General features: G+C 45.2%; 1 protein-coding gene across 1 annotated transcript; it reads left to right on the top strand.

Moving 5' to 3' along the window:
- The first annotated feature begins 199 nt into the window (after positions 1 to 199).
- On the top strand, positions 200 to 4,769 carry EXOC8 (exocyst complex component 8). The gene has a single exon (XM_055308989.1). The coding sequence runs from the start codon at positions 282 to 284 to the stop codon at positions 2,463 to 2,465; it is 2,184 nt and encodes a 727-aa protein (XP_055164964.1). The 5' UTR covers positions 200 to 281; the 3' UTR covers positions 2,466 to 4,769.
- Positions 4,770 to 20,474: the final 15,705 nt, after the last annotated feature.

The following is a 20,474-nucleotide window of genomic DNA, read 5'->3' as shown; positions in this document are numbered from 1 at the left end:
CGCAGTACCCACGTCTCGCCGCCTCGCCCTCCACTCTCTTCCGCAATAGCGCCTCCGGCGCATGGGCTCTAGGCCGCGGGCGCTCCTGCGCATGCGCGCTGCCTGCGCCCGGCCCCCTGCGCAGGCGCGGTGCCTGAAGCTCAGACTCGGGCGCAGGCGTACTCGTCTCTTTTCCATCCTGCTTCCGCAGCCCCGGAGCTCGGCGGGGCTTGGGTGGGTCTCGACAGCGGCGGCACGGGCGGCGGCGGTAGTGACAGTGGCTTCGTGAGCCTCGGACGGAAATGGCGATGGCGATGTCGGACAGCGGGGCGAGCCGCCTGCGGCGGCAGCTGGAGTCGGGGGGCTTCGAGGCGCGGCTGTACGTGAAGCAGCTCTCGCAGCAGTCGGACGGGGACCGGGACTTGCAGGAGCACCGGCAGCGCATCCAGGCGCTGGCGGAGGAGACGGCGCAGAACCTGAAGCGCAACGTCTACCAGAACTACCGGCAGTTCATAGAGACGGCCCGCGAGATCTCCTACCTGGAGAGCGAGATGTATCAGCTCAGCCATCTGCTGACCGAGCAGAAGAGCAGCCTGGAGAGCATCCCGCTCACCCTGCTGCCGGCCGCCGCCGCCGCCGCCGCTGGGGCTGCCGCGGCCTCGGGCGGGGAGGAGGGAGGCGGCGGCGCGGGGGGCCGAGACCACCTGCGGGGCCAGGCTGGCTTTTTTCCCGCTCCCGGGGCCGCCTCCCGCGACAGCTCGGGTCCGGGCGAGGAAGGGAAGCAGCGCACCCTTACCACCTTGCTTGAGAAGGTGGAAGGCTGCAGGCACCTGCTGGAGACGCCGGGGCAGTACCTGGTGTACAACGGGGACCTGGTGGAGTACGAGGCTGACCACATGGCGCAGCTGCAGCGGGTGCACGGCTTTCTCATGAACGACTGCTTGCTGGTGGCCACCTGGCTGCCACAGCGGCGGGGGATGTATCGCTACAACGCCCTCTATCCCCTGGACGGTTTGGCCGTGGTCAATGTCAAGGACAACCCGCCCATGAAGGACATGTTCAAGCTGTTGATGTTTCCCGAGAGCCGTATTTTCCAGGCGGAGAATGCTAAAATCAAACGAGAGTGGCTGGAAGTGCTGGAGGAAACCAAGAGGGCCCTCAGTGAAAAACGGCGAAGGGAGCAGGAAGAGGCAGCGGCCCCGCGCGGACCACCGCAGGTGACTTCCAAAGCCGGTAACCCATTTGAGGATGAGGAAGAGGACGAACCAGCTACTCCTGAGGTAGAAGAGGAGAAGGTGGATCTCTCAATGGAGTGGATCCAGGAGTTGCCTGAAGACCTGGATGTCTGTATTGCGCAGAGGGACTTTGAAGGAGCCGTTGACCTGCTGGATAAGTTGAACCATTACCTAGAAGATAAGCCCAGTCCACCTCCTGTAAAAGAACTAAGGGCCAAAGTGGATGAGCGGGTCCGACAGCTCACTGAGGTGCTAGTTTTCGAACTGTCCCCGGATCGTTCCCTGAGAGGCGGTCCCAAGGCGACTCGAAGGGCAGTTTCTCAACTCATCCGCCTTGGCCAGTGCACAAAGGCTTGTGAGCTGTTTTTGAGAAACAGGGCAGCAGCTGTGCATACTGCAATACGTCAGCTTCGTATCGAAGGCGCCACTTTACTCTACATTCATAAGCTCTGCCACGTGTTCTTTACCAGCCTTCTTGAGACTGCGAGGGAATTTGAGACGGATTTTGCAGGCACTGACAGCGGCTGCTACTCTGCCTTTGTGGTCTGGGCGAGATCAGCCATGGGCATGTTTGTGGATGCTTTTAGCAAGCAGGTGTTCGATAGTAAGGAGAGCCTCTCCACGGCGGCTGAGTGTGTGAAAGTGGCAAAGGAGCATTGTCAGCAACTGGGTGACATCGGACTGGACCTCACCTTCATCATCCATGCCCTTCTGGTGAAGGACATCCAAGGGGCCTTGCACAGTTACAAAGAAATCATAATCGAAGCCACTAAGCATCGCAACTCTGAGGAGATGTGGAGGAGGATGAACCTGATGACCCCAGAAGCCCTGGGCAAACTCAAAGAGGAGATGAAGAGTTGTGGGGTAAGAAACTTTGAGCAGTACACAGGAGATGACTGCTGGGTGAACCTGAGTTACACTGTGGTTGCCTTTACCAAACAGACCATGGGCTTCTTGGAAGAAGCGCTGAAGCTGTATTTCCCAGAGCTGCACATGGTGCTTTTGGAGAGCCTGGTGGAAATCATCCTGGTTGCTGTGCAGCATGTGGATTACAGCCTTCGGTGTGAGCAGGATCCGGAGAAAAAGGCTTTTATCAGACAGAATGCGTCCTTTCTGTATGAGACCGTCCTCCCTGTGGTGGAGAAAAGGTTTGAAGAAGGTGTGGGGAAACCCGCCAAGCAACTCCAGGACCTGAGAAATGCATCTAGACTTATTCGCGTGAACCCCGAAAGTACAACATCAGTGGTCTGATGCTTGGCTCTGTGTATATGTATACGTATATATTGCTTATATATTATTTATATTTATATTAAGTTGCATTAGGATACTCTTTATAGTCTTGAACACAGCTTAAAAATAAAAGACACCCTCTCAAATAAAAATGCAGAATCAAAAGAAAAAAAGTTCAAATTAAGCCCAAATAACAAAACATTGGAATTATTAAAATATATGCTTCCTTTTTAAATTATGCTAACTCTCTAATGAATATATTGTCACACTATAGCATTTCAGTGTATACTTTTGAGTCAAAACACACTTTCTTACAGTATATATTATGCAGCACAGAAAAATAATGTAAGTATGTGGTGTTTAAGTATGTTGTGAAGTTTCCCCGTTCACTAAAATGTTAGGTCTCTTCAAAGAGTACAAGTGCCGTGCAAAACGACCTGCTTCATACACTCCCCCGCCTTAAAATGTGATCAAACAATGTTGGGAAAAGAAAGGAATTGAGAAAATTGATTTTAGGGTAGATTTTGGTCAAAAGAATACCTTCTTGAAAGTGGCTAGTTTGTGGACTCAAATACATGGATCCTTATAGAATACAAGGGGAAGCTTTCAAAAAAAACAGCTCAGCAAACATTGCCAGTGTAATTTGAGTGGCTCATTATTTTCACCTAATTAGCAGCTTTCTAATACTTGATTTGGGATCACTTACTTGAATCTTAAGGAATATAGTAAATTTTTTTTCAACATATTCCTGAACCATGTGAATTTTCAGCTGCAGCTTTGGTCTTTATCATACTAAAAAATTAAAATGATTTTAAAAAGAGAGAGAGAGACTGAGGAAACTGGCAGCCTCCCGTGATTTTTAGCTGCTTTCCCCCACTTTCCATTGCAAATTATATAGTGGCTCAGACTTCATGCAAATGGGAGAAAAGTTTTCACTGAAATATTTGTTTAGATGTCAGCATCTGGGTGCATGGGAAATTAGGAAAAATATGCAAACCGCTAGTGTTCTCGGTACGACTGCTTTGAGCAGAGATTTTTGTTTTTTTAAGCAAAGTGAAGATAAAGGTGAGATAATGTACCCAAAGCCAAGGGAGAAAAAAGAACTTTTGGTGACTCCCACTAAAATGCTACGTGCTGCCTTTTTCTCGTTTTATTTTGTATTTTCCTTTGTTCTTAAAAGTAAATATAATGCTTACTTTGGATTGTTTAGTAAAACGAAAAGAGCTAAAGAAATTTGAGCTTCCCAAGATTTCTGAACGACTGCTTCTATTGTGCATTGATTATATTAAGATTCCTCATACTTTGAGAGAAATTGTGCTAAGATCCATTTTTTCCTCTAGCTTCCATTTGTGATTCTTGTCCAAACGTGCCATTTGATGTCAAGGACTTCCAAAGGTCATGTCTTTTATCTGAATTAAAATAGTGGTATTAAGACTGGAAATTATGTAAAACTGAAAATACCTTCCAAGAGTGGCTTAGGGTTTCTGAAGCTCCCTGACTCAGTTACTTACTGCCTGAGGAGCCCTTTTATTTATTTTTAGCTATGCATTTTCAAGGTTGAAAATTATCAAAGTTACAGATTTTCTTTAATTTTTCGCATAAATTTAGGATTTTCTAGATGATAACCATAACTGGATATCTCAGCTGAGCAAAAACAGTTATAATTTGTGTTGTTTTTTTTAAGATCACTGGAAACTTGAATTTGATAAAAAAATTTATTTTGTGCAACTTACAGTTTCTAAAATTATATTGTATAAAACACATGTTGTGTAAATATCTGATGCTAGGTCCATGAAATACTTCTGAAATCAAAACTTAAGGCATGAAGTTGTAAAAACTTAAATGTGTATACTCAGATATTTAAATGGTTGCTTCTTCATAGAACTGTCTGCTTTTTAAAACTGGAAGTACAGAATTTTCTTTGGGTAAAATTTGTGTATTTCTCAATCAAAGATGTAGCTGAAGGTAGTCTGCTGGTGGTGATTGAATTAGTGTGGGAAGTTAATCAAAGAGCACCAGTGTTATAATGTATCTTTGTGCCAACACAGAGCCATTGAGTAACATCCTCAAAGTGGAGTCAGAGGTCTTTTCTCTAATTCTTGTTTCTTCAGACTCCAAAACAAGTCCTAAAAATCAAATGCAGTTAGAGATTGTCCAAAAATATAGTACATTCTGTAATATACCACTTAAGAGTTGATTGCCTTTTCTTGTTTGCTTCAAACATATACTGTCTGTCACTCGAGCTTGGAATCACAGACTTGATTGAATTAATTATTGTTGAAAAAAAAAAACACCCTGTGGAATTAAGTCTCTTATTTGATTAAAGCCTCATTTCACTTAAAGTGCTGAACACTCACTTCTTATTTTGTTTATAATACTACCGATAGTTATTGGCACTAGTATTTTGCAACTTGCTTACCTAGGATTGGGAAATTGGAACTTGACATGTATAAAATCAGTATATGTACATTTTGCTTATTGATATGCTGTGATATGAGGGAATCTGAAATGTTTATCAAAATAAAGCTTAAAATTTTTCTTACACTGGATAAAATTGGTGTTACAATGTGTTTTTTTTTAATTTTTATTTATTTATGATAGTCACACAGAGAGAGAGAGGGGCAGAGACACAGGCAGAGGGAGAAGCAGGCTCCATGCACCGGGAGCCCGACGTGGGATTCGATCCCGGGTCTCCAGGATCGCGCCCTGGGCTAAAGGCAGCACCAAACCGCTGCACCACCCAGGGATCCCTGGTGTTAACACTGTTAAATCTCTCTTTAGTTAGGATTCAATATTCTTATGTTTTCATTACTGAAATACTATCTTACGAGTCTAAATGGGTTTTTTTTGTTTGTTTTTGTCTTTATGGGGATGACAGGTAGGAAACTTAGCTAATTTATATATGTGTTCTGCTTACTACCAGAATTGTGATTAAATCAGATTTCAGTTCTTTTAGGACTCCCTTGATTGGGAAATTTCAGATATACAAAATGTGAATTTGCTCTAAAAAGTGGATTTTATATCATCTGCCCATCCACAAATTAAGAAAATAAATGTAGGCCATATGGCCTAAGAACTAGGAGCATAAATGACAAGGGAATGTTTTTCTTTTTTTTTTTAATTTTTTTTTATTTTATTTTATTTATTTATTTATTTATGATAGTCAGAGAGAGAGAGAGGCAGAGACACAGGCAGAGGGAGAAGCAGGCTCCATGCACCGAGAGCCTGACGTGGGATTCGATCCCGGGTCTCCAGGATCGCGCCCTGGGCCAAAGGCAGGGGCTAAACCGCTGCGCCACCCAGGGATCCCCGGGAATGTTTTTCAATACAGATAGATATGAGGGAACTTTCACATATAATTGATTTAAGAGTATTTGTTGAAAAATAAAAGTATTAAATGCTATGCCTCACACTGACTATAATGTGGGGTGGGGAGGACAAACTAAATTTGAGTGTGCTTTCTCTGAAATGCTTGAGAATTGGAAAAAAATAGAGGAAAAAATTGGGAAAACTAGAGAGTAAATTAAAAACTAGAGAGTGTGTTGCAAATTACAATTAACGTAATGTTAATTAAATAATTGGATGCAGACTATGTTGCAAAAAAGACCACAACCCTGTGTGTTGTCATTTTCATAGTATTCCGTGGGAATACTGACAAGGAAGAGGGCAACATGTTTTTGAGGAGTTTGGAGAGTCCTCATGGAATTATTGGTGTCTGAGCCCAAAAAAATAATCAGAATATGATATGATATGATATGATATGATATGAAAAAAATTCAAGTATGATAAGCAATGTGGGAGTCTTCCTTTAAGGCGTCATTTACCACTGATTACTGTGTTTCAAACTGTGTGATGAGCACCTTTATCAGGTTATTTTATCTAATCTTCGCATCAGTTGACAAAAGAGTTGTTTTGTGAAGTAATTTGCAAATAATTCAACCTACAAAGAATTACCTAAATGGCCCAGATGGGATTTGAACTCAGGCTTTCTCTAGGGCTGGCTTCTGAGCCACTGAGCTGTATCATTGGATTATGGCTGATGGTCCACATCTCACTAGTACAGATTGCTCTTTATTTCAAAGACTTACCCATTCATAAGTGTAAGTATTCTGTTAAAGGTGTTATGTCACAGGATTTTTTTTTTCTTTTTTAAGATTTGAGAGACAGCACGAGCAGGGGCGGTAATGAAGAATAGAGGGAGAGACAACCAGATGCCCCGCTGAGAGGGAGCCCAAGGCTGGGATCAATCCCAGAACCCTGAGATCATGACCTGAAACAAAGGCAGCCACTTAACCAACTAAGCCACCCAGGCGCCCCTGTCACAGGACATTATAATTTATAATTTTCTTTAAAAAATAAAGGGGCAAGTTTGAGTTAATGGGATAGTTAAAACCAGATTATTTCCATTGACACCAATTTGGTTTTGTTTAAAACATTTCATTTAGAGGTGTCTGGCTGCCTCAGTCAGTGGAGCATGCGACATTTGGTCTCAGGGTTGTGCTACATTGGGTGTAGAGGTTGCTTAAAAATAAAATCTTGAAAAGATTTTTTTAAAGTTTAAATAAAACATTATATTTCTTTAATCTCTATGCCCAATGTGGGTGAACTCATGATCTTGAGATTAAGAGTCACATGCTCTGTGGACTGAGCCAGGCAGGTGCCCCATTAACATCAATTTGTACATTATTGAAATCTTTGTAATTGGTAAAATTAAACAGTCTCAAAGAAATTTCATGGGGCATTAAGCTACATGAAACTTGGCTTCTATAATAAGTGCTCAAACTCCTGAACAGCTGACTGGGTGTCATTTAAATAGGAAAGTTGCCGGACAAGAGCTTGTATTTTTTAATTTATTTTTATTTTTTAAGAGCTTGTTTTTTAAGTGTCATGATTGATTCACCTAATATATTGACATACTCTCAGATTTATTATCTACCTAGCCAAACACACTAGACAAAGAGCCAAGCCAGTGTTGAAAAGTCTCTAAAATATTTGTCTGTGTCATCTCAGATAGTGCTGGTGGGAATAAAGTGGGTCACTGGCAATTTGGCAATATCTAAAACTACAGAGGTGGGCGCCTGGGTGGCTCAGCAGTTGAGCGTCTGCCTTTCGGCTCAGGTAGTGATCCCAGGGTCCTGAGATCAAGTGTCACATAGGGTTCCCCGCAGGGGGGCTGCTTATCCCTCTGCCTGTGTCTCTGCCTCTCTCTCTGTGTCTCTCGTGAATAAATAAATAAAATATTTTAAAAATAAAAAAATAATAAAATAAAACCACAGATGTATACAAACCCCTTGGCCCTACAAACCACTTTTGGAGATTTATCCTACAAAAAATATTTGCATACTTCCTAAATTAAACTTACCCATTAAGTTTACGTAATTTATGAATACATTTTTAAGAACACTTCTAGTTTCCAGTTTTGTACATAAGCTCAGAAGTCGCACTCTGTCCTGACAAAAAGCTGAGCAGACCAAAAAAAAAAAAAAATAATCAACAAGTCTCCTTGGATCCCCAAGAGTGGGGTGGGACACAAGGCAAACCAGCAGGCAGATGTGGGAAGTCCTGCCTGAGGGGAGCAGAGGCTCGGGGTGGAAACCACTGCGGAGACCAGTGCCGCGGAGAGAGAAACCTTAGTCATAATGACAAAAACTGGGGACTCTGTGCACAACTCTGATAGTTAAAAAACCCAAGGGAACCCAGTCCTAAAGGGAACCCCCACAATACTGTGAACACTACCTCCTTCCAGGTTCTCACAGTTAAGCATCAGAGGGAAACCCCTCAGATGTTCAGCTGCGAGTGGTGCAAAGAACATTCAGAAATGAGACAGAGCACTCTGTTCCTCTGTTTTCTTTAAAAAAAAAAATTTATTCATTCATGAGAGACAGAGACACAGGCAGAGGGAGAAGCAGGTCCCATGCAGGGAGCCCAGTGTGGGACTCGATCCCAGGTCTCCAGGACCAGGCCCTGGGCCGAAGGCAGGTGCCAAACCGCTGAGCCACCCAGGCTTCCCCTGTTCCTCTGTTTTCTTAACCAAGTCTGCTCTCAGGGGAAACTAGTTAACCTGAGCCTAACCTGCTGGAGTGTTATCAGAGCTTGGCTGACCAGGGGAAGGGAACCACCCAACCCCAGCCCATTCTAGCCATCCTGTCCCCCACCAAGGCGGAGAAAACAGCTGAGAAACACTTCTGAAATTCGCTAAAAAACCCACCTAATCACTGGATGATGGAATTCTGCACCCCACCCCCTCCCCCAGCCACCATCATCTCCCTCAAGGCCTATTTATAGCAGTTCCTTTTTCCTGGTGACCTCAGGTCCAGCTACCAAGAAAAAATTGCAAGGCATATACCAAAAGGCAAAAACACAATTCAAAGAGACAGAGCACCCCAAAAAACAAAACAAAACAAAACAAAACAAAAAAAAAAACAAAGAGAGCAAGTGTCAGAATTAGACATGACAGGGATGTTGGAATTAGTAGACTGGGAATTGAAAACAGCCATGACTAATAAGCAGAGAGCTCTAATGGATGAAGTAGACAGCCTGCAAGGACAGACGGCAATATTAGCCGAGAGATGGAAATCTTTTTTTTTTTTTAAGATTTTATTTACTCATGAGAGACACAGAGAGAGAGAGAGAGGCAGAGACACAGGCAGAGGGAGAAGCAGGCTCCCTGCAAGGAGCCAGATGTGGGACTCGATCCTGGATCCCAGAATCATGCCCTGGGCCAAAGGCAGATGCTCAACCGCTGAGCCACCCAGGCATCCCGAGAGATGGAAATCTTAAGAACTAAAGGAAAAAAACACTAGAGGGGCACCCCTGGGTGGCTCAGCCGGTTAAGTGTCTGCCTTTGGCTCAGGTCATGATCCTGTGTCCTGAGATCCAGCCCCAGGTTGGGCTCCCTGCTCAGCAGGGAGTCTGCTTGCTTCTTTCTCCCTCTGGCCCTCCCCCCCACTCATGTGTGCACACTCTCAAACAAGATCTTATTTATTCATGAGAGACACACACACAGAGAGGCAGAGACACAGGCAGAGGGAGAAGCAGGCTCCCTGCAGGGAGCCCCATGCAGGACTCCATCCCAGGACCCCGGGATCAGGCCCTGGGCCGAAGGCAGGTGCTCAACCGCTGAGCCACCCGGGCGTCCCCAAATAAAATTTTAAAGGAAAAAAAAAAAAAAAGAAATGCTAGAGATAAAACAACAGAACAACAACAAAACGCCACATCACACCGTAATAGAAATGAAGACTGCCTTTGATGGGCCTCTTAGTAGTAGGCAGGCCCGGCCAGGAAAGAATCTCTGAGCTGGGGGAGGTACCGATAGAGTATTGAAAAATGCAAAGCAGAGAGAACACAGATGAAACAAAACAACAAAACCAAACAAAACCCCAGAATATCCAAAGACTGAGGAACGAGTATAAAAAGCATAAGATATTGTAGGGTTCCCCGGGTGGCTCGGTCAGTTGAGCGCCTGACTCCTGACTTGGGCTCAGGGCCCATCTCAGGGGTGTGGGGTCAGCCCCGCGCGGGCCTCTCCTCCGCCCTGGCCCTCCGTCCCTCCCTCTCCACGCCCCCAGGCTCGCTCTCTCTTAAAAAGGGGGGGGGGTCATATACTGTAATGAGAAACCAGAAGGAGAAGAAGGAGATTGAACAGGTTTCAGTTTTTGCAACAGCAAGAGGGGCGTAGCAGGGAGCACCCGCCTAGCTGCTGAGGCGAGAGACACCCAGGCAAGCTGTGGGCAGAGCATGGCTCTTGATCTTGGGGTTTTGAGTTTAAGCCCCACGTCCGGCATAGAGATTACTTAAAAAAATAAAATGTGTTAAGTATAAGGCAAAGTGCACAATGATCATCTGCTGTGCTACCTCAGGAGTGAAAAAGGAGAAAATACCGTCGCATATTTGCGTAGAAATTCTGCACGGGTCCGACCAGCTAGAACTGATTAGGTGGAGACAGGGGTAGAGACACACCTATAGATTTTTTTTTTTTCATATTTGAACACATCACCTTTCCAAAACATTTTTAAGTGTGATCTTAAAAATAAGATCCACTCTTTCCATTCTGTGGGTGTGTCTTTCCAGCACGTTTTTTATACAAATGTATGAGGTCTAAGGATACTTTTTTTGGGGTAGGGGGAGACGGAGCAGGAGGAGAGGCAGAAGGAGAGAAAGAGAATCTCAAGCATACTTCGCACTGAGCATGGAGCCCAACCTGGGGCTTGATTCCATGACCCTGAAATCACGACCTTAGCCAAAATCAAGAGTCAGAAGCTTAACCAACTGAGCCACTCAGGTGCCCCTGGATACTCATTTTTAAAGACTTTCATTTTGAATGTTTTCAATGTGTAGAGAGTGACAGAGTAATATTAACAATCCCATGTCCTCATGACCGAGCCTCAACAATTGTCAACATTCTGTCATTGTTTCAACTACACCCAACTCCCCACCCTGCCCCATCACCACTGGCTTGTTATTACTTATTATTATCGCTAACAGCTGGTTGGAGATAAACTTTACACATCTTGGAATGCATAATTCTTAGCTCTACAATTTTGGAAAATTGACCTACTTCTGTAACAGCTCACCAATAAAGATGTCAAACATTTTCATTTTTCCATGTGGTCATGGTATCATCTCTCTTCTGTTCTTGTTCTTTCCCTTACCTCAGGTTTTTCCTGGGGGAAAAAATCACGTTTTCCTACATAATTGGGAATTGTAACACTTAGACCCGGTCGCCTGGAGCTTGAAGGTCTCCGTTATTTTGAGCCAGCCTCATCAACGGAGATACCAGGCACCTTCCTGCAGACTTGTAGCCATTGAGATGCTGGGAAGCTGGGAAGGATGCAAGGGGACTTGGAGGTGAGTGGTTCTAGTCTCTCTTTTAGAGAAGAAACATCCAAGGTCCGATATGTACTCTCTTCACCACATGTGGCTGTTTAAATATAAATTATCAAATAATGATAATAATAGAACTCAGTTTCTCAGCTTTCTCTTTTCTCTTGTTCTTTTTTTCATTAAATAGTATCTATTGACAAGAAATTTTGCTTCCAGTTATAGTGGACTATGTATTTCTGACCAGTCCTTCCCTGAGAACAATTAGAACTATACAAAACATATATGCAAAGAATGTATTTGAAGGCGTAGCTTAATAAAAATACTTATCTGGTGTTTCTCCTTGGTCCTGGCACAAGGCTTCTCAACCTTTGGACCCAAGTACGGTAAGAGTGTCTTTGTTATGCTAATGAGGTGACTCCTGGTGGGACCCTAATAAGCTCCAGAATGGGGACTGATCACCAGAAAACTAACCATGTAATCAGAAGACCAGAACTCTCAGCCCTCCCACCCCAAACCCCAGGAGGCAGGGGAAACTGGAGATTGAGTTCAATCATATGACAGGGAGTTAATCAAGCTTTATATGTCAGGAAACCTCAATAAAACTGAACAAGGCTCCTGGAGCATCCTGGTTGGTGGCATATCGGGTACTGGGATTCAGACCTCACAGGGACAGAGACTTCTCTGGCCCTCCGTCCCCTCCAGACCTTGCCATGTGTCTCTTTCATTTGGCTATCTCTGTATTGTATTTTTTACAATAAAACTATAATTGTAAATATAGCACTTTCCAAGTTCTGTGAGTTGTTCTAGCTGGATATCAAACCTTGGAGATGGGGCGGGGGGTGGTGGTGGTCATGGGAGACCCCAAATTTATAGTTAGATGGGTAGAAGTGATGGTAGATTGAGGACACCGAGGACTTGCAGCTGGCACCTGAAGCGCAGGCAGTCCTGTGGGTCTGAGGGATCTACATTAACTCCAGGTAGTTAATATCAGAATTAGGTTGAATTGCAGGATGCTCAAAGTGGCAGAATGAGAAACAGGCTGTCAACAGACTATGCATAGACACACAGAGCTACGGAGACAAAAACTGGACTTTGAGGCAACCCTGGTAAAGTCCCATCTAAATTTTGGAATGGAACCCTAAAAGTCTATACACTATGAATAAGGATGAAATAAAGAGGCCATCAAGAGGATTGAAGCCATCAGTCCTGATGGGTGGCCCCACCTTAAACCCAAACTGGATTAAGGGGATCTTAGGTGGCTACTGCCTCTGGCAGCCTGCCAGAAGCAAATACAACATCTCTCACCAGGATGATAAAATTCTCCAGGCCTCAAACATTCACTCATGTACAACATCTAGCACTCAAAAATAACAATGAGAAAAAGAGACCATTTGATTAGAATCCAAGAGAAACAATACATAACAGAAACAGACCAACAGAAGATCCAAACAGAAGAGCACAGATACATTCACAGGAATAAATGCAACACTGAGAGTTTCTCAGAGAATTGGATGCTAAAACAACAACAACAACAACAACCCAACAACAAAATAATGAAATAGAATGTCCAGAGGTGTTAAATTCAAAAATTGAGATTGAAAATTCAGTAGATGGTATTTAAGAGTAAATCAGACCCAGCGTGAATGACCTGGAAGATAAGTTGGAAGTATCCAGACCAAAACAGAGAAATGGAATCTGCAATTAGAACCTCAGAAGGAAAGAGCATTATTTTCCTATCTTCATCTTTATTTTTACCCTAATTTGTGAGAAACTTCATCTTCCAAACTCCTATTGAATTTTTCATTCCATATCTGCTTCCATACTTTTAATTTCCAGGAGTTCTCTTTGAGTGTGACTATCCTTTTCTGAGAGAGCACCTTTTATCTCAAATCTTTTTTTAATTTTTTATTTATGATAGTCACACAGAGAGAAGAGAGAGAGGCAGAGACACAGGCAGAGGGAGAGGGAGAAGCAGGCTCCATGCACCGGGATCCTGACGTGGGATTCGATCCCGGGTCTCCAGGATCGCACCCTGGGCCAAAGGCAGGCACCAAACCGCTGCGCCACCCAGGGATCCGAGCACCTTTTATCTCACTGAGGATATTCAGAATATCTGGTTTTGTTGTGGTGGTTGTGTTGAAGCTTTGTTCCACCTCATGCATCTTCTGCTTTTCTTCATCTCTTTCATGAAAGAGGTAATATTTACTTGCTACTCATGTTTACAATTTGGGGACCAAAAACCTGACAAGAAGCTCTGAGCACACGGGTGGGGTCTTGCCAACTCTGGGCATCCAGTGTGAGGTAATCTGGGGACCAGGATGTCAGAGCTTCCACTGGCACCCCTTTGTCAGATTGCCCATAGACTTTGCCAGCCTCTTAGCTTGAGGTGTGACTGACAGAGCTCGGGGAGCTGAGGAGATATCTCGTCTTGTTCTTGGGCACTACTTCATCAGAGGAAAAAAATCTCCAGTTGTCATGGACGTGGGCACAGGGAGTCCTGGCTTTAAGGAGTAGGAAACAAGACAGGGTCTGATGGCTTTCTAAATAACTTTCATTCAAATCTCCTGAAAGACTCACAGTTAAATGAGAAGAGGGGACATAAATAAATTATTGTAATAAATAAATATAAAATTATTATTGTATAAATAAATAGATTATTGTAATCACTGCCATAAGCACTTAAAACAATACAGAAGCCCCGAAGAAGTTCATTGATGGCTAAAAAGCAGCAGGACGTTTCCAGAGGAAAAGAAAACAGATTTTGGAAGGGTGACAAGAGAGTTTGTTTGGACAGAGAGGTAGAGGCCTGGACTTGCCAGTCGCACTCAGAGCTGGGCAGGGAAGACCACGCTGGGAACGTGGCGGGAGAGGACCCGGGAGCCACGTCCGGCCAGGATCCATCTGGTCTGTGACTGTGCCCTCGCCTTCCGTCGCTCTGGCTCCCACCGGGACCTCTGATCCGGTCCTGCATTCTGGCTGGCTCAATCCAGTCTGACTAGTTCCTGTGAAAGGGGCCCTGGCAGGAGCCGGCTTAGTGTTCTCTGTGCCAGCTCCCTCCCCTGCTCTGCTCGCCACCTTCACCCTACCCGGCACCTCCCAGTTTATTCTGGATTCCTGCTTGTCCCTCGGGGCCTGTCCTGAGTGCTCTACCACTTGTGGCTTCCTCGGCTGCCAGAGCCATTCCCGCATCTGGCTGGGCCAGATGAGCTTCCAGATAAGACACCAGGTGCAGTTTAACTTGAATTTAGATGAACAATTTTCAGTATGTCTCAACTACTGCAATCCTTGGGACAAATAAAAGCGTCCCAAATACTTATGTTAAAACTACTACTAATAATCCCATTGCAGCCTAGCTGCCTGTAGTTCCCTAAGGGCTTTGCTCTGCTTCTGCTGAAGGTCTAGGATTGACACAGGGGCAGAGGACCAGACCTGCCTGTGCCTTGGCACAGCCTGGAGTCCAGTGTTATCAGGAATAAAACTGGATCTCCATCTGTCTGACACTTGTGTCTCTTTCTCAATAGCTCCAAACCTAAAGAAGGAGTAGAGCCTGGTTCGTTATCCTCATTAGCTCTAACCTTAACCCCTGGCGTTGATGGGGCTGCTGCCCCCCAGACATGGAGCAGGCTACATTGGAGCACAGCGCTTTGTGTGGTGTGGTCCCCCAATCATAGGTCCATGGGGTTACTGCAGGGTGGTCCCTCTTTTGCGCTCCCAGTGGCTCCTCCAGAGCCCTGCGGGTCACCTCTGGGACCCTTTCCTAGGAGACTGCTTCTCTCCAATCTCCTCTGCTCTGATATGGCCTGGGAGACAGTTTGCAAGGCAAAAGCCACCCCAACTTCTTTCTTTGGGGGAGGGGCTGGGGGGGGTCAGCGGGGGAGGCATCTCCCCCTCCCTCCTTCTCACTCCTGTCTAGGCCCTCTGCTTTTTCCTGCAAATCCTATTTCCTGCCTTGGGTTTAAATGACCGAAAACAAAAGCCTCCGAGGGAAATATTTTGCTGCCAACTTGCTGCTTTCCACTCAGCTGCTAGACGTGGAGAATGAAGTCTAGTTATGTGCTTGAACTGCAAAAAAGGAAAAGGAAAAATATAAGGAGAAAAACACCAAAAACATCAAGAAATGGTATTCATCCACCTATGTAATAGGTATATATACGGGCCCTCACCTGGAGGAGGAGGATCTTAAGAGGGAGGGAGAGGGAGGGCGATCTCAGGGCTGACAGTAGAGTTGTGGGCGCAGCTGGGAGCCCTAGCAGCCTCATCGGAACCGGGGAACCAGGGAACCGAGGCTGCGGGAAGGGCCCTTCCATCCCTAGCAGGGGCCCAGGGCAGCTGAAGTGACCAGGAGCTCTTGCTTCCTGGGGCTCCTGCCCTGAGCATCTCTGGGCCTTTGCCTGGGCTCCTGTGGCTTCAGCCATTAGCTCTCTGGCCTGAGATTTTTGTTTTGTTTTTAAAAGAAACAAAAATTGGATTCTGTAGTCTTGTTCATGTGTGATTCTTTCACGCAAGGCATTCGTGGAATGGAAACGGGAAATAGAAGACGATTTACTTCATCCTGTCGCTGACCTTTCAGGCAGCTCACTTCTCTCCTTGATGGCAAGAGGGTCCTCCTTCTGCGACCCCCGCCTGCGTGTCCTGAGGACTCAGTGAGCTGCGGGGCCGAGCAGCAAGTGGCCCTAAGGGTCAGTGAAATAGAGCAAGTCCCAGGGTTTCCCTCTGCAGGGGACACCACAGGGCCATCGAGGCCTCACACGGACCCCCACCTACTGCCCCCAAACGAAGCGCTTCGGTTCAGAGGCTGTTGCCCACAACAAGCGGTGTGCTAGGTTAAGCTGCAGGTTTTTGAGCATAATGTCACCTTCTATTTCAATTTAATTAAGTGTAGGGTGGGTGCTTAATAGGCCTTAACTGCTTAGGATTGCTGTTTGTCTCCAGCTGCCAGGGCGCCCAGAACACCCACCTACCCGGGGCTCAGAGGAGCCCAGGCAGCGCTGGGCCCTTGTAAAGCGGTCCTATCCCCACCGAGCAGGCAGAGAGAACAAACAAGCTGCGTGGGAACTCGCAGCCCTGTTCTTTCCGTCGTCACACTGGTGCGGTCTGCAGAAAATCTGCAGCTGGGAAATACAGGGTATGGGCAATACAGTGATGGCGCTTCCAACCTGAAGGGGGATGGAGGTTTTCTAATTTAAAAAAATTGTTTTAAAGATTTTTCTTACTTATTTTAGGTAGAGAGAAAGGTGGGGGGGAAGAGAGAGAGAGAGAGAGAGAACACGAGTGGGGGCAGAGGGAGAGGGACAAGCACACTCCCCATGGAGCAGGGAGCCCAGTGTAGCAAGACAAATCCCAGGACCCTGAGATCATGACCTGAGCAGAAGACAGACACTTCAGCGACAGAGCCACCCAGGTGCCCTAATTTTAGACTTTTTAATTCACTTCTGAAGGAGTCTAGTACCAATCGTCAAAAGAAAGATCACGAGGGAAAATCAGATAAGAAAAAAAACAAAACAGAACAAAAACATGTCATTGAAAAAATGGGAGATATTGATTCTGCTTTGGCCAAGTGCTCTGCTACCATTCCACAATATCGTTTTTATTAGCAGCATATGCATGTGTGGTGCTGCCCCTGAGCACATGCTGGCTGGGGCGCTAACCTTTGGCTGAGGCCTCCATGAGTCTGCTCCTGTCAGTTCTCAGATTTCACCCCTCCTTGCACAGAGATGCTCAGCGCAAGACGAGTACTGGTTGTCTGGCCCATCTCCACTTGTTCCCATCAGTGTCGCTGAGATGGATGTCTCCTAGGAGCCATCAGATTTGGATGCCATGCCTAGACCTCAAAGACCCAGCCTGGTGGGACAAGCTGCCAGTCTGCACGCTCGATCAGATAGACCAGCTCTCCAGGTGAGTCACCTGGGCACTACAAGCATTTTTTAAAAAGCAAAAAACACAGTGACTTACAATTCACTACACAGATGTGGTCTGGTGTGTTCTCCAAGCCTGCCTTAAGAAACTGAGAGGTCATTCTACCTCTGAGAGTTTCTCAGGGGGCCAGAAAGTTGGACAAATCACTTTGCCTCTTTGTCAAAATGAAGCAGTCAGAAAATACATATTTCTTTCCCAGCTAACAGAGCTGAGGCAGACTCACTTTCTAAAACAAGTTCATTTTCATGTATTAGCTATTTGTGGGATTGTTGCCTTTTTGTTCTCAGTATTTAATGGCCTAGTTTCCAAAGAGTGTTTCAAACCCTAAGAGCCTACATAGAAGCAGCAATTTAGGGACCCCAAAACCATTTTTCCCCCTGAGATAATTGTGATCTTTCCTCTTATCTTCCTCTTATTTCATGGTCAATAACTTTAATAGGTTTCTCATTTCCTGACTCCTGGGAGCTGTTCTCCATTTTTTTTTCTTAAATATATAAGTTATTCATTCATGAGAGACAGAGAACAGCAGAGGGAGAAGCAGGCTCCCTGCAGGGAGCCCAATACAGAACTCGATCCCAGGACCCTGAGATCATGACCTGAGCCAAAGGCAGATGCTCAACCACTGAGCCACCCAGGCATCCCTCCATCCAGTTTTGTTCCAGAAGATGCTAATACCTCCTGAGCCAACCTCCCATGTAAACATAGTTTGGTCTCAGGGATGTGCCTATTCAATAGCTCTTTGTAGATAAATATTAGCCAGTTCTTGGGGGCCCTCAAGGGCCTCTAGACTGTTCCAACCATGCTGATACAATCTTGATCGTACATTCAGGCAAAACCTTTCCCCCGCCACCACAGGCAAACTGGTTTTACAGAAGGTTATCTGTTAAAGGTCACAATAAAAGTGAAAAAAATTTTCAGAAGGGCCTTTCTCTTACAGAGAGGTAACATGTATGCTTTAAATTACCAAACATTTTTTCTTCAACATAGACAATTGAGAGAAATCTGGCAAAAGCCTTACAGGCTGAATACTTGTGAGCTGAAAGGCAACAAATGAGTGGTTAACTTCACTGATTTAGATTTAGGAGATACAAACCTGAACCTGGAGACAAGGCCAGTCAATGAGTGCCAGAGAACCCCAGCAAGGCCCAGGAATCAGAGGTTCGAGAGAGGCAGGAGCATGAGGAGGAGCTCTGCTCTTGGAAGCCTGTGACAGAAGCAGTTAGAGGTCAAGAGAGCCCGCCCACCTTGCCCCTCCAGGCACTGTTCCTCAGCCTCCAGATTAGAGACATACTTTCTGAGGAAGCTAAACTCAAGTGACTCTAGTCTTAGATTCCTGAGTACAGTTGGGTCCGGGTGTTGTGAAAGCATATTCACTGGATGAGGCTCTCAGGCCTCCACATGCTGGCAGCGACTTACAGGAGATGGAATGATCCCTCTCTGGAGAAACTGGCCAAAGAGAAAAAGACCAAAATCTCTTGAAGTTTCGGATCCATCAACAAAACCTCCAGGCTTTTTTTTTTTTTTTTTTTTAAATTTATGATAGGCACACAGTGAGAGAGAGAGAGGCAGAGACACAGGCAGAGGGAGAAGCAGGCTCCATGCACCGGGAGCCCGATGTGGGATTCGATCCCGGGTCTCCAGGATCGCGCCCTGGGCCAAAGGCAGGCGCCAAACCGCTGCGCCACCCAGGGATCCCAAAACCTCCAGGCTTCTGTCCCAGGACCCACCTGGGCAGACCACTCTGGGAAGCCTGCGCCCACAGAGAGAGCTGCCAGCCAGCTCTGTGGTCTCTCATTGCTGAGTGTGAATGAGTAGGCAGAGGTCACTGGGTATCTGGGGGAAATCTCAAACATGAAAGGCAAAAAACAAAGCAGAAAACTGGCAGAGATAAAACTGCAAGAGACAGAACTTCCACAAAACCATAAATGTTCTCAGGGAGATTAAGACGATATTGCATCCATGAGAAAAAGACAGGGGTTTAGAAGACTAGAAGCTAGGAGGTCCTAAAATAAAATAATATGACTTAAGCAATAAAGAGAGGAGAAAACGGAGGAAGCCAATTATAAATGAAATAATACAAGAACATTCCTGTAGAACTGAAGAACACACATCTATTAAAAAGCCTCAGAATGAAGGATTTAAAGATTTTATTAATTTATTAGAAAGAGCACTCTCAGGTGTGGGGGAGGCAGAGGGAGAGGGAGAGAATCTCAAGCAGACTTCTCGTCAAACATGGAGCCCAATGTGGGGCTCAATCTCATAGCCCTAAGATCATGACTTGAGCCAAAATCAAGAGTCAGATGCTTAACCGACTTAGCCACCCAGGTGCCCCCAGAATAAAGGATTTAAAAAAATAGACAACAAACCAACAAAACGAAAATGCAACCTATTGAATAGGAGAAAATATTTGCAAATCATATGTCTGATAAGGGGTTATTCTCTAAAATATATGAAGAATGCACACAACTCAATAGCAAAAAAACCCAATCCAATTTAAAAATGAGCAGAGTATCTGAAGAGACATTTTTCCAAAGAGGACCTACAGATGGCCAACAAGTACATGAAAAGATGTTCAACGTCACTTATCATCAGGGAAATGCAAATTAAAACCACACTGAAAGATCACCTCACACATATTAAAATGGCTGCTCTCAAAAAGACAAGAAATAACAAGTGTTGGTGAGGATGTGGAGAAAAGGGATCCTTGTGTACTGTTGGTGGGAGTGTAATTGGTGCAGGTGCTATGGAAGACAGTATGCAGTTTCCTCAAAATATCAAAAATAGAACTATCCTGTAATTCCACTTAAGGGTATTTATCCAAAGAAATGAAAACATTAATTTTTAAAAAGATTTTATTTATCTATTTGAGAGAGAGAATGAGCTGGGGGCAGGAGCAGAGGGAGAAGCAGACTCCCCACTGAGCAGGGAGCCCAATGCAGGGCTCAATCCCAGGACCCCAAGATCATGGCCCAAGCCAAAGGCAGATGCTTAACTGACTGAGCCACCCAGGCACCCCTGAAAACACTAACCTGAAAAGACATCTGTACCCCCGTGTTCACTGCAACATAATTTGCAACAGCAGAGACATGGAAGCAACCAAGTGTCTATTCACGAATGGATAAAAAAGTTGTGGTACACACATTATTCAGCCATTAAAAAGAAGAAAACCTTGCCATTTGCAGCAACATGGGTAGAACTTGAGGGCAGTATGCTAAATGAAATAAGGCAGACAGAAAAAGATATATACTGTATGATCTCACTTATATGTAGAATCGAAGAAACCCCTTCCCA

The sequence above is a fragment of the Nyctereutes procyonoides genome, unplaced genomic scaffold, assembly GCF_905146905.1.
Source record: "Nyctereutes procyonoides isolate TBG_1078 unplaced genomic scaffold, NYPRO_anot_genome, whole genome shotgun sequence".
Classification (NCBI taxonomy): Eukaryota; Metazoa; Chordata; class Mammalia; order Carnivora; family Canidae; genus Nyctereutes; species Nyctereutes procyonoides.
The sequence above is the reverse complement of the archived record's forward strand: the minus strand, read 5'-3'. Positions and strand labels throughout refer to the sequence as shown.